This window comes from Mirounga angustirostris, unplaced genomic scaffold (genome assembly GCF_029215605.1).
Source record: "Mirounga angustirostris isolate CCGP_5_RB_7025 unplaced genomic scaffold, mMirAng1.0.hap1 SCAF_1, whole genome shotgun sequence".
Taxonomy (NCBI): domain Eukaryota; kingdom Metazoa; phylum Chordata; class Mammalia; order Carnivora; family Phocidae; genus Mirounga; species Mirounga angustirostris.
This window is the reverse complement of record NW_026991709.1, coordinates 15,989,095-16,003,689: the sequence shown is the minus strand read 5'-3', so window position 1 is coordinate 16,003,689 and position 14,595 is coordinate 15,989,095. Positions and strand designations below refer to the sequence as shown.

The 14,595-nt window shown below is 40.8% G+C and overlaps 1 protein-coding gene across 6 annotated transcripts in view; it reads left to right on the top strand.

The window, feature by feature from the left end:
- MAP3K7CL (MAP3K7 C-terminal like) overlaps positions 1-14,595 on the top strand; it is a 93,591-nt gene that overhangs the window by 41,769 nt on the left and 37,227 nt on the right. For 2 of the 6 annotated variants that reach the window (XM_045902598.3, XM_045902596.3), the window contains exon 1: positions 13,936-14,201. The exons of 2 other annotated variants lie outside the window; for them this stretch is intronic. Coding sequence is in view for 1 of the 4 variants with exons in the window: in XM_045902600.3 (XP_045758556.1) it covers positions 13,018-13,032 (15 nt within the window). In the remaining 3 variants the exon portion in view is untranslated. Of the gene's footprint in view, positions 1-12,962; positions 13,033-13,935; positions 14,202-14,595 lie in introns of those variants that run through there. 2 more of the 6 variants (XM_045902600.3, XM_045902601.3) reach the window with 2 other exon arrangements.

The window sequence follows — 14,595 nt, the reverse complement described above, 5'->3', positions numbered from 1 at the left end:
ACTTTCCTCCGGTTTCACGGTATAATCAGGGACTGAATGGATTTTGCTGGGGTATGAAATATCTGATGACTAAATGGGTTTGGCAGTAAAATTGAGGGTGGTGTTGGGAACTGGCTTCGACAGGAAAAAGGAGAGGGATTATCTTCATTCTGTTCTTTTCTTGACGGTTGCTGTAAAATGTATTTTTGGCTTATTACAAACCGGTTGACCCTTTACTGAATCAAAACTAGGGAAGGAATTCTGAGGATGATTTGCTTTTTTCATTTTGGGGGCTGCTGTACCTCTCCAAATGAAAGAATTTGGAATTATAAGAATTCCAGAGAGCCTAAATTTTAAATCTCTCCCTTCGAGATCAGGAAAACTGTGGCCCTGAGATGTGAAATAACAATCTCAATGTGGCTACGTGTGTGAGAGACAGAACCAAGATGAAAAGGTGAATAAAACACTGTGTTGGGTCCTTTTTCTTTTATCATCGTGTTGGTGGCTTTTCCTACAAAAAAGGTGAATTGCTAAGCCATATCCCGCTCTCTTCTTTGCTTCACTTCGAAGTCATTTTACTTTTCTCCTTCCTCTGAAAACACTGAGTCTATGTAAGCCAATAATGAAATGGAAAAGTTTGAGTTGGCAATTTGATTAATTAAATACCTCCACCATCAACAGCAACATTTTTCCATACCAGTAGCTTCCCATTTAGATGAGTCTTGCAACTCTCCGTGTCATTGGCCTTTGTGATACTATTCAGGAATACCATGTGTCATACTCCAAAGTGGCTGAGCCCTTTGGGTAACCTCTGTTGTCTCCCCACAAGCAACTTTGGGTTTAGACTTACTACTTTTTGTTTTTTATATTTTATTTATTTATTTGAGAGAGAGAGAGAGAGAAGCATGAGCAGTGGGGAGTGGCAGAGGGAGAGGGAGAAGCAGCCTCCCTGCTGAGCAAGGAGCCCGATGCCGGACTTGATCCCAGGACCCTGAGATCCTGACTTGAGCTGAAGGCAGCCGCTTAACTGACTGAGCCACCCAAGCGCCCCCAGACTTGCTACTTTTTTACATCCTCAAAATACACATGTCCAAAAGCACTGGTGAACAAGGTGGATTTTACTGTATGTTTCCTAGGGAGACAGATCACACACTGCCCAGAAAAACGTAGACTGTCCCTTTGGAATCCCATGTTTCTCTTCTTGGCATCCTGTTTCCTGGTCTCTTTCCTCACTTCCTCTTTCTCACATAGCTTTTTCAATTCCCTTTGTTTTCTGGAGCCACTCATCTCTGGCCTGGAGAGTGTATGGTAGTCCCACCTTATCCATGGAGGGTATGTTCCAAGACCCTTGTGGATGCCTGAAGCCATGGACAGTGTCAAGCCCTATGTATGCTTTATTTTTTCCTGTACATATGTACCAAGGTAAAGCTAAATTTATAACATAGGCACAGTAAGAGATGAGCAAGAATAACTAAGAATAAAAGAGAACAATTATAACAATATACTGTAATAAAAGTTATGTGAATGTGGTCTCTCTCTCTCTCAAAATGTCTTATTGTACTGTACTCACCCTTCTTGTGATGGTGTGAGCTGATAAAATGCCCATGTGTTGAGATGAAGTGAGGGGAATGACGTAGGCATTGTGACCCAGCACTAGGCTACTGCTGACCTTCTGATGATACGTCAAAAGAAAGATCATCTGCTTCTGGACCATGGTTGCCTGGCTGTAACTGAAACCATGGAAAGCAAAACTGTAGATAACTGGGGGGACTTCCGTATGCCCCTCGGCAAAAGAGAGGTCCGTGGTCAACACTGACCTGGCGTGTTCTTCAAGCATGACTTTTAGGGCAGGGATGCCTCAGTTCATTTGGTCATACCTGTGGCTTTTTGGCTACTGATTCTTCACAAAAACAGATCTAAAGTTAAGAGGTTGACTTGGATTCAGGCCGGGCAGTAGACAAAATTAGAGATATAGACAAAATAAGCAGATATCTCTTAACTTCTCTCCTGATATCCCTGGTTTTTCTGGGTGTCTTCTCCACTAGACACTTGGGTCCCAGATTCGATTTAGTTCCAGTAATATTTATTGAGCTTCTGCTATGGACCAGGCATCGTCCATGTACCTTTTCTCTAGCAGTTTCGTGGAGGAAAGGGGGCCAACCTGTAAAGAGATGGAAGCAACACAAGTGTGCACATGCACAAAGGGCTTTGGGAATAGCGAGCTCGAAGGGCTGCATGGAGGAGGTGATAGCAGAGATGACCTTGATCGATCGGCAAGGGCACAAAGTGGGCACCAAGGCTGTCGTGTTTCAAGGCACCGAGGGCTCAGTGTGGCCCCCTCATCGGAAGAGTGGGCCATGAGCTGAGCCCAGTGGGGAAGAGGCCAAGGTGAGAAGGGCTTCAAATGCTGAAGGTTCTCTTCTAGGCAAGACTCAGCCCACAAGTGGAACCTTGCGCATCTTAACTTTTATCAAAGTTTGACCTGCTCATACACTGAAGAGTCAAGTAGTTCCTCGAGGTTTGTTGAAAAATCCCAGCAGTGCTCCGCCCTCCTTCCCATCCTCCCCATTCCAGAGGTAACCGCTTTCTAGAATGTTGTTGGTCTTTGCCTCCCACTCCTACACGATGTGTTTGCATTACAATTTCTTGCTTTTTTTAGGTCTGTGCCATTATCTGCTGGCTTCCCACCATGGAGAACGAGGATTTGTTTGTTTCTCCCTGCATCCTGCTGCCATCACACACACAGGAGCCCTTCCTATACCACCTCTTTTCAACAGTGCAATTTTAGTTAAGTCAATATTCAGTATTTACATGATTAAGGTCATGTAAATACTATTCACAGCTGAGGCAAATAGTCGACTACAGTTCCTTCTACTTTGCTACAGACGCCCCCTTGGGTTCATCTTCTTGTTTGTTTGCTTTTTCAGTTCATGTCACTAATTCAACCCTAAATGTCTTTGCCTTTCTGCCAATAGTATAAATCTCTTCTCATATGGTACCAATAAAGTCCAACCATTTCCTATTCCTAAGGAGCTGTTCCTGTGGTCTTTGGACCTGCCTCTGTGGGGACTGGACATGGGCTGCCCCTGCTCCTGGCATATAGGGTCACTCCAATCTTCTTTACTGTGATCCTAAAAGTATTTTACCCTCTCCTGTGTCTCCTGTGTCCCAGGCCTCCTCTTTCCTGGTTCATCCCAGTGGCTTTCTGAGAAAAGTGCACAGGATATAAATTATTTTTTTAAGATCTTAATCCTCAGTCTTGATTGATAGTTTGCTCAGATATGGAATTCCAGGTTAGAAATAATTTTTTCTTGGGCACCTGGGTGGCTCAGTTGTTCAGCCTCTGCCTTCGGCTTGGGTCATGATCCCAGGGTTCTGGGAATATTCAAGACTAGCTCCATTTCCTTGTCGTTTCCAGTGTTGTGATTGAGAGCCCCCAAAACATTTCTGACCACTGATTCTTTTATTTTTTTCCTCCTGTTATGAAGATTATAATCTATTTTGATTCTCAACTTGCCTTGCTGAAGTTTGATTCAGGAATCCCCAGGCTACTCTTCACTTCTTAGTACTCTTCCATCTGCTTTCCAGCTTGCAAAACTTTGTTCCTGTTGTGTCTTTTCTACTGTCCTCCGCTCTACCAACTGAGCTATCGAAGGAACCACTTGTTGTGTCTTTTCTTATTTTCCCATCCTTGTGGATTTATGCCTAAAAGCAAAAACAAAATCAATAAAAATGAAAACCAATTACAACAACAAAGCTTTGCTATCATTTTAGCAGGGCTTTAGAAATAGAAAATGTTTGAGCTGCCATCTTTACCTGTAAGTCTTTTTAGAAATGGAGGCATGGATCTTGATTAGTGGTGCTTAGAGCTCATGGAATGTTGTTGGAGAACAAGTCTAGAAAATCATGCATACCCTCTAGGGCACACTAATATCACGAGATGACCAATGGCTCTGCACCTTGTTGCTGTCATGCTGTGGGTTGGTACAATGGGCAGTGGGGTAATACTGGAAGCCATTCCTACACTGGCTCAGCCAGACATATACTCTGTACTGACACAGAGAACCACAGATGAATATGGATAGTAAATGTATCCCCAACGCAACTTCCCTTTAGCCAAATTCCCACTGAGATTCCATTTCCACTCAACACTAGAGGAAGTGTGACAAAAGGGAAGTCGAATTGCTAAGAGATGGAAATCTTAACCAATGCAACTAACCTATCTCACTTTTGCAGATTTTACAAAGACATATGACCCTGTGAACCCATTGTAAGGTCCCACCCAGGCTCTTGGAAGGCATCTATGGGAGTCAGGTCCCCAAAAGCTGCCTCTGTCCAATGGATGCTTTTCACCAGAGTATGATAGTGATTCAGAGCTTTCTTGTAAAAATTTTAAAAAGATTTTATTAATTTATTTGACAGAGAGAGAGAGAGAGACAGCTAGAGAGGGAACACAAGCAGGGGGAGTGGGAGAGGGAGAAGCAGGCTCCTGGCTGAGCAGGGAGCCCGATGAGGGGCTTGATCCCAGGACCCTGGGTTCATGACCTGAGCCGAAGGCAGACGCTTAACGACTGAGCCACCTGGGCACCCCAGACCTTTCTTTTTAAAGGAGGGTTAACAGTGATGGCTGTGTGCAGATGAGCTAAAGGAGAGTCAAGGTAGGAGTTTTGGTGATGATATCACCACCTGGATGTTGTGAAACAAACCTGGAAGAAGTCACCCAATTTGGTGATCAGTTCTGCATGGAGAGGTGAGGGAAAGGATGTCTTATGTGAGAAGAATCAGTGAGATCAGGAATTTGTCCTACCTCACTTCTGCCTTTCTTTCAAAATTTAAATGTTATAAATCCATACTTTCTAAGAGTCTTATTGTGCTTTCAAAAGTAGTATTTGGTTGGTATATCTGGACTCACGTATAAATTCAGGCTCATAAAGAGGATGATGCTGTTGGAACAGGTATGAACTTTTAGTGCTCATCTCCTTCGTTATTGTTCTCCATTCCAAGGGTATAACCCTCTTTTTCTGGGTCTCAGTTTCCCCAAGAAGGAGTTGGATTAAGATCCTAGTCCAGTCTAAGGTTCTCTGTTTCTCTGACTGCTAATTATGGAAGCTTCATATTGATTCCCTGCACAAGGAATAACTCGTTTTTATTCATTGGACGAGGTGACCAGATTTGTATCTTTTGGCATTTGATTGTTAAAATAAACACACTCTGCATTTTTTGAGACTTTGCATTTCTCCTTTATAAAGAAATGACTTTTTGAGACTCTTACTCTGGCAATGGGAAAAGGTATCTCCTACAAAGGCAACTTTAGCCATCTGCCTTGAACAGGATTTTGATTTGTAGAGGAAGAGATTTATTTTGGCAAAAAAAAAAAAAAAAAAAAAAATTGGTCCAGTACTTTATTAGCTCTGGAACTTTGAGCAGATTACTAAAACTTTTGGAGTTTCAGTTTGTTCCTCTATAAGATAGAAATGACAGTGGCTATCTTAAAGGGGTGTTTTGAGCATTAAATGACATCAGGTGTATGAAAAGAACTTAGCCAAGGTCTGGAACATAGTTATTTCCCCATCAAGGTCATTTTCACCACCATCTTGAAATCTAAGTGCCTCATGGGACACTGATTTATCCTACCTCCAAAGATGTAGCAAAAGATTTTTAAGTAGTCTTTTCTTTTCTTTTTTTCCTTCCCTCATTATTTCTTTCTTTTTCTTCCTTCTTTCCTTTCTTTTTTGGTTTGCCAATATCAATTTTTCAGTCTGGGGAATAATTTCCTTCCTACCTGACTTTCTGTGATGCATCTGTGATGCAGGCCTCAACTGTCCAAATACTGTACTCCTTGTCTGTCCACAGTGATGGATATGGCCAATAACTTGGCCAATGTTCTTGTACCCAAGTATTCTGAGGAAAAGGTATTCTCTTTTGACTGGGCTTTTAAAGCTGATAGGATGTGAGGTGGTATCTCATTGAGGTTTTGATTTGGTATTTCCCTGATGCTAAACGATGTTGAGCACTTTTTCATGTGTCTTTTGACCATTTGGATGTCTTCTTTGGAAAAATGTCTGAGAAACTATGGACTCAGAAACAAACTGAGGGTTCTAGAGGAGAGAGGGGTGGGGGGATGGATTAGCCTGGTGATGGGTATTAAAGATGGCACGTACTGCATGGAGCACTGGGTTTTATATGCAAGCAAGGAATCATGGAACACTACATCAAAAACTAGTGATGTAATGTATGGTGATTAACATAACAAAATAAAAAAAAAAGCTGATAGAATGTGAGTTTAGATAGCTTATGGCCCCCTCACGGGGAGACTCCATTTGAGAATGGAGTTAATACAAGAGAAAGATGACTCAGGATGTGAAGAGAGACAGATTCCTGATGTCTCTGTGCCTTTGGATAAATCCACTTCTGAAATGAGAAGGGCCCTGGATTTCCTAGTCATGTGAGCCAATAAATATCTTTTGTTATTTATGCCATCATTAAATTGGTTTTTGACTCTCATACCTAAAAGAATCCTGATTTAAATCCTAATTTAAAGCTAAAGCTTGTTTTTACCTACCCCTCAATCACATGGGAGGTTCGACTGGCATTTGGTCTGCTCTCACAGTTGGAGGCTTTCAAAGTTAAGACACACACCAAGAGGACAGACAACCACAATAATTAATGGACCATACAGCTCAGTGTCTGGGATTTTTAGTAGAAGTTCAATGAGTTCCTTTAATAATTTCAGGAAAGATGTGACCTTAAAACTGAAGCTCATTTGAGAAATGTCAGAAAAGTATTCAGGATATATCTGTTTAGGCCTTCCAATTTTAATAGGCTGTATTCATGGGTTAATATGGTACAAAAGAAGCAGTTGTGGTTAGAAAAAAGGAGACCAATGTTTGCAGACAGCAGGTGCTAAGCACTTTCTTAATCACATGTGCTTGTGTGAAGGGCAAGGATGTCATGGGCACCAATCAAGCATCAATTTCAAAGTAGGTCACAGAGAAAAAGTCCCATAAGCAACCAGTCATCATTCTTACAGCAGTGTGGATGGAGGAACCCTAATTAATCATATCGTACAAAATGACTATTATGTTCAAGTTGCATGTACTTGCTTATTTTCAGGGAAGCATTCTGTCATATTTATTTATTTATTTATTTATTTATTTAATATTTTATTTATTTATTTGAGAGAGAGAGAATGAGAGACAGAGAGCATGAGAGGGAGGAGGGGCAGAGGGAGAAGCAGACTCCCTGCCGAGCAGGGAGCCCGATGCGGGACTCAATCCTGGGACTCCAGGATCATGACCTGAGCTGAAGGCAGTCGCTTAACCAACTGAACCACCCAGGTGCCCCACATTCTGTCATTTTTAATTAATGGGGTTAAATGGTATTTTAATTTTGCTTTATTTGTATTTAATTTGTAAACATGTTTTTATAAGTGCTTTATCAATTTGGTTTTCATAAGAGTTTTTTTTTTTAAGATTTTTAAATTTATTTGACAGAGAGAGAGAGACAGCTAGAGAGGGAATGCAAGCAGAGGGATCGGCAGAAGGAGAGGGAGAAGCAGACTCCCTGCTGAGCAGGGAGCTCGATGCGGGGCTCGATCCCAGGACCCTGGGATCATGACCTGAGCTGAAGGCAGACACTTAACGACTGAGCCACCCAGGCATCCCTTAATAAGAGTTTTGTAAGAAGCTTACACATAGTTTTATGCTTGTACTTACTTAAGTAACATTATTATCAAAATTATCTAAGTCAATATTGGAGAATACTTGTTCTTCTAAAAGAATGGTATTCACTGCCTATGAAGCAGTCCTGCCTCCCCCAGGACCCCACCAAAAAAAAAAAAAAAAAATCAGATCTGAATCTGATCAAGTTTCTGGATCCAACTGTCAATTTACAGGGAGTCTAGAGAACAAGGAGATGTGTTGAACAACAATGTCAAGGTGTAATTGTGGGAAACTCTATGGTTTTCTAAAATAAATAAATTACCAAAAAATGAATCAAAGGTGGTATCTATAGATTTTAAAAATGTAAAGACAATAGCAACCAATCATATATTTGGAACTTGTTTGGGTCTTGATTAAAAATAAAAAATGAACTGAAAAAATAATTTAAGACATTTGTGAGAAATCTCTGGAGATCTGAGCGTTTATCTGGATGTTGATAATGTCGGGCAATGATGGGGGTTCTTATTTGGTATGTTAGCACTATTCAGATGTGCTAAAGAAGGGAGTATTCTTGCTTTTTGGAGTACGCACTGGGTTATTTATAGGTAAGAGGAAATTCATGTTTTCCTTAGGATAATATTAAAATGATAAAATAAATCTATCTGTACTGTAGTAACAAGTTTTAAAACTTGGTTTTATTTGTTCTAGTTTATATTCTTGGGAAAGATGCAAATATTGAAATATAAGATAAATATAATTTCCCATAGTCAAGAATATTAAAGAAAATGTCATTCTTCTCCATGAGCCTGATGTCTAAGTTATTACAGAAATTGGGACATATTTGTCAAATCTAGTCAATTATAAGTGAAAAATGTATTGTATAAAACCATTAAAATTATATATAAATGAAGTTAAACAGGCTTCGCACACACATATGCACACGCACAGACACACAGACACACACACACAGACACACATATTATATTATTCCAGTTTAGGAAGCCCTGAGCTATCCCATGCTCGCCTGTTGGGCTAATTCTGTATATTAAGGGTCTTAAAACTATAGACCTCGGGAAAAATCTGGCCCACTACCTGTTTTGGTGTAGCTCATGAGCTAAGAGTGGATTTTATATTTTTAAATAGTTGACAAATATCAAAAGGATACAAACTTCCAGTTTTAAAATAAAGAAGTCCTGGGGAGGTAATGTACTGCATGGTGACTATAGTTAACAATACTATACTACGTATTTGAAAGTTGCTAAGAGAGTAGATATTAAAACAATCAGTAATTATGTGTGGTAAGGATGTTAACCAGACTTATTGTAGTGATCACTTCACAACATATACAAATACTGAATCATTATGCTGTACACCTGAAACTAATATAGTGTTGTATGTCAATTATATCTCAAAGAAACCTTAAATACCAAAAGGGGAATAGTATTTGGTGACATTTGGAAATTGTATGAAATACTAATTTCATTGTCTGCAAGTACAGTTTTACTGGAATACAGCTGTGCTCATTTATTTACTGTTTTGTAAATGAAGTTTTACTGGAGTCCACCCATCCATTTACATGTTGTCTATTGCCTCTTTTGACAACAGAAATGATGGAGGTGAGTCATTGCAACAGAGGTGGTATGGCCTGCAAAGCCTAAAATATTTACCCTCTGACCCTTTACAGAAAAAGTGTGTCAACCCCTACTCTAGGTTGTGATTAGAGCTGAGGCTGGGCGTGTCAAGTGGCTAGTGTAAAATTGCACAGAATCACAATTCAAACCTAGGCTTTCTAACTCTAGATACCCTTTGGGTATGGTTTTCCCTATGTTTTTGCCCCTCAAAATAATTTTTACTTACACAGTGCTTATTGTCTTCCTGGCATTGTTGATCTTTTAATAATCAAAACAGCCTATGACATATATACCATACTTGGGGAAACTGAGGCACAGATTAGTTAAGCAACTTTACTGAAGTCCCATACCAGCAAGAGATGGAGCCAGGCTGTCCGCTATACACCGTTCTGTCTCTTGCAATGAGGGAGCCACAAGGCAACAGAAGGACCCATTGAGTGGTTTAATAGTTCTCATCTATTCACCCCTCTCTTAGTGATACAAAGTTGATCGTTCTGCTATCTTAAGCCTGAATTCTCCCCCGCACAAAATACAGTGGACCCTTGAACAACACAAGTTTGAACGTGCAGGTTCACTTAAATGCAGATTTTTTTTCGATACAGTACAGTACTATATTTCTTCTTCCTTACAATTTTCTTAACATTTTCTTTTCCCTAGTTTACTTCCTTGTCCAAGAATAGAGTATATAATACATAAAACATACAAAATATGTGTTCTCAACTATTTATGTTAACAGTAAGGCTTCTGGGCAACAGTAGGTTGTTAATAGTTACGTTTTTGGGGAATCAAAAGCTACATGTGGATGGTTGACTGTCAGCCGGGGAGATGGCACCCCTAAACCCCCATGTAATTCAAGGGTCGGTTATTCCATGACAGTGAAATAATCAGGCTTCCCTTAGGACCGTGGGTCAGGAATGTCTTATAAACCATTCCCGAAACACCATGCATAGGCATTAGTATTTCTTATTTAAATTTACAAAACCCTGGGCCCATCCCAGCCCTACTGAGTCACTGCCATGGGAGAGCCTGGGAATAGGTATTTTTCAAAGGCATGAGCCCAAAGATGAGGCAAGTAGCCTGGAGCATACTAAATCTTCCTCAAATGAGGGACACCTGGCTGGCTCAGTAGGAAGAGCATGCAACTCTTGATCTCATGGTTGTGAGTTTGAGCCCCATGTTGGGTGTAAAGATTACTATAAATAAGTAAGTAAGTAAGTAAGTAAGTAAGTAAGTAAGTAAGTAAGTAAGTAAGTAAGTAAATCTTCCTCAAATGCTGATTGAATTGTATCGAGACATTCAGACCACATTAATTGTGACAATGACCTGTCCCATGAGCCTCTATGCATATTATAGACCACCATTCAGAAGCAGGTCTAGGTTTCATTATTTGAAAAGCTCCTTGAACACTATTAAAACTAACTTCTCGCCTAATAAGAAAATACACTTATTGCTGAAGAGAAGAAAATAAAAATTATACATTTTGCTTTTACCCAGAGACATACTGTTAATTTGTTACTATTTTGATGTATACTCACAATGCTTTTTGATTGAATTAGTACAATTCTATTGAATTCTTAAAATACCATGTAGTTATTTTGGGTTACAGTTGTGGGAAGGGATTTCACTTGGGTTTCAGATTTGTTACTCTCTTGGAAGTGTTTAGATAAAGAGCCAAGAAATACACTGTTGCTCCTATGGGAACAGAAGAGTTAGTGAATATTAATTACTGTTTAAAACCTGGAATTTATATGATGAGACTTGCACGGAGCACATTTAGATTATTTGGATGTATTCTTTTTTTCCTTTCTGGTTGCTGTCAAATTGTCCTTTAATGAAATCTTTCTCTTTATAGCTCTGCCAACTGGGCATCCACCGCGTCACTGTTGATGTCATCTTTGATGTTATGAGGATGGGGCCATTGACACCAAAGCCTACAAATTGGGCAGTCCCCAGGATTGCTTTAATTGACACGGGGGAATTCTCTGCATAAAGATCTATGTTGCAACTGTCAGGTGCTTCTGACAATAAAATAAAGAATAATAGTTCTATTGTATTTAATGTGTAACTTTTCCCTTTCTATCTCTGGGTGGCTCCTCCAGAGTTTTGATGATTGGGGCAGAGGAGGAAGGTGCTACCTCATTTCGGGTCTTTCCATTCTGAAGGGTCAGCTTCACTGGAGTCCAGATGCTTCACTGGAGTCCAGACATCAGTATAATATTGATGTCACCACCAGCATTTCTCAAGGTGCCCTGAGGGGTTGATTTGGGTGTGAGTGTGGTTGTGGTATCCACTTCGCCATCAGCACAGATAAGACGCACAACTTTGATTTCCTTGGAGAGTCATGATAAATATGGCTGGGGTCAGATGAACCTGGATGCCAGACCATTGAAGCAAGTTATACTTTTGTCTCCTCCAAGCCAAAAGTTAAGAGTCAGTCATCGTTAATGAAACAATTCAGTTGGATATTTCATACAGAGTGCATCCTGGTATAATGGAAATAGCATGAACCAAAAATTAGAAAACCTGGATCCTATCTGGGTTCTTTATTCCATACTGATCATTTACCCTTAAGCTTGCTTCTTCTATTGTCTGAGTCTCAGTTTGCTCATCTGTCGGATAGGGGTGACAATATTGACCATGATTATGTTACAGGATTACAGGGAAGATGACGATGAGATAGTGAATAGGACTCTTTTGATGAAGTCTAATGCATTATGTAAGGTGATGTTATTAACCATAAAATAACATCAAAACAGTAATAATGATTCCTGAAAAGATTTGCAGTTAGAAATGCAAATAGGTTTATATGTGAATGTTCTAATTATCTGAATCTGTGCAGCTTGTTGCTGTGGATATCATAACAAATTAGCCTTTTTTTTTTTTTAAGTAGGCTTCATGCCCAGCATGGAGCCCAATGTAGGGCTTGAACTCACAACCCTGAGATCAAGACCTGAGCTGAGATCAACTGACTGAGCCACCCAGGTGCCCCAAAATTTAGTCTTTTATTCATTAGATCAAGACAACCTGCTAAGACCTTTTACTTATTTATTAAACTTTTTTTTTGAGCTGTTTTAGGTTTACAGAAAATGAATGAAAAGCAGGTTTCCCTTATGCGCTCCCAATGCTTCTTCCCACTTATTTCCCCTGATATTCACATCTGGTGTTAGTGTGGTGCATTTGTTACAATTGATGAGCCAGTATAGATACATTATTATTAACTACAGTCCACAATTTGGGTTAGGGTTCACTCTTGGTGTTGTACGTTTTGTGGGTTTTGACAAATGTATAAGACATGTATTCACCATTATAGTATCATCCAGAATAGTTTCACTGCCTTAAAAGTCCCATCTGTTTAACCCTCTCTGCCTCTCCCTTGAAGCTCTGGCAGCTACTGATCTTTTTACTGTCTTCTTAATTTTAATTAAATTTTGCCTTTCCCTTAATTTTGCATAGCTGGAATCATGTAGTCCTTAGCCTTTTCACATTGGTTTCTTTCACTTAATAATATACACTTAAGTTTCCTCCATGTCTTTTTGTGGCTTGAGCGCTCGTTTCTTTTTATCACTGAATTAGATTCCACTATCCGGATGGACCACAGTTGGTTTATCTGTTCACCTTCCAAGGACATCTTGTTTGCCTTCGGGTTTTGGCAATTACGAAGAAAGTGGCTATAAACATCCGGGTGTGGGTTTTTGTGTGGACAGTAGTTTTCAACTCCTTTGGGTAGATATCAAGGAGCGGGACTGATGGAGCATAATAGGGTAAGAGTTTGCTTAGTCTTGTGAGAAACTACCAAATTGTCTTCCAAGGTGTCTGTGACATTATGTGTCCTCATCAGTCTTGGGTGCTGTCAGTGTTTTGGTTTTGACCATTCTAATATGTGTGTAGTGGTCACTCATTGTTTGTAATTCTCGAATAACCTATGGTGTTCAGCAGCTTCTTGTATGGTTATTTGCCATCGTACATCTTCGGTGAGGTATCTGTTCAGATCTTTTGCCCATTTTTAAAAATTGGGTTGTTTGCTTTCTTACCGTTTAAAGAGTTCTCTTTATATTTTGGAGACCAGCTCTTTATCTGGTACTTAGTTTGCAAAGACTACTCTTCTCTTCTATGGCTTGTCTTTGCATTCTCTGAATACTTGTTTATCTTTAATTATTTAACCTCAACATCATCATCCAACTCTTTTAAAGTACTAAGGTACCTGCAGGTTTATAGCTATTAAAGAGGATGAACAAACCGAATGCTCCATTCCTTTTCACCATTGACTGGTTTTGCAGTCGGGTGCGTTTGTAGAGGGGATCAAGTCATCAAGCCCATCAGCGGCTCCATCTCAGACCTCACGTTCTTAACCAGGATCCTTGCTATCATCTGAGAGTCAGCCTGCGGTCTGTCGGAGTTGGCCGGGTCTTGCTGAGCTGATTGGAGCTGCCGACATTTTTGCTGACTGGAGTCATGCTGTCTTTGCCAGTTTGCTGGAATAGACACAGACACCGATTGGGTCACGCTGAAGACATTCCTGTCTTGTGAAGCAAGTCTGTTTGTATTTTAGGTTTGCCAGGACTAATGAATTAAAACATTTGGACTCTCCACAACTTGCTGTTTATCAATGCCTCTGACAGGAGGAGGGTTTTCTTTTGCACTTGCTTTTTCTAGAAGCATGACAACATCCTGGCTGGTGGAGAGGCAAGGAAAGGAGAGAGGGGTTGCGGAGGGAAGCGGAGCAGGGAGGCCCGTGGGACGCAGGGGTCTGGAGGAGAGCAGGTAGCAGTGGACTGCCCTGACAGCTGTCGTTGCCCCTCAGGCTGTCACTGGCTGCTATGCAGCAGGTGCAGGCTGCTCTCTCACTAGGTCTTCGCTCCACAAAGGCGACGACTGGCCAAGGCAGTGGCTGGCCCTGGATTACACAAGTGCAGACACTCATCTAAGTGAGGTAAGGCAGCAGGTGTGAAGACCGAACTAAACACTCGGGGCACCAGCAACTTAACCGAAGCTCTGTTAACAGCCGAGAGGAGGACAGCAGTGGTCCATTCCCATAGGCGGTGTGATGAAAAGGCAAGCTGGTTTAGGAGCTCTCCTGGCCAACACCGTGTGGAACTCAAAATCCACCCCCCTTGGCTGCTGTCATCCTTTCCGAGGCAGGCAGATGTTCTCCATTGTGTGGAGGGGAGGGGCTCTAATGAGCTGTGTTTACCAGTTTCATTTCCCGGGTGCTGGAAACCTTGAGGCAAATTTCCACCTCTCGCGCTTTATTTCTTGGTGCAGGGAAGCATTGGGAGATTTAGCCAAAAGAGGAGCGCTTTTCATCCTCTGATGTTAGGATAAAA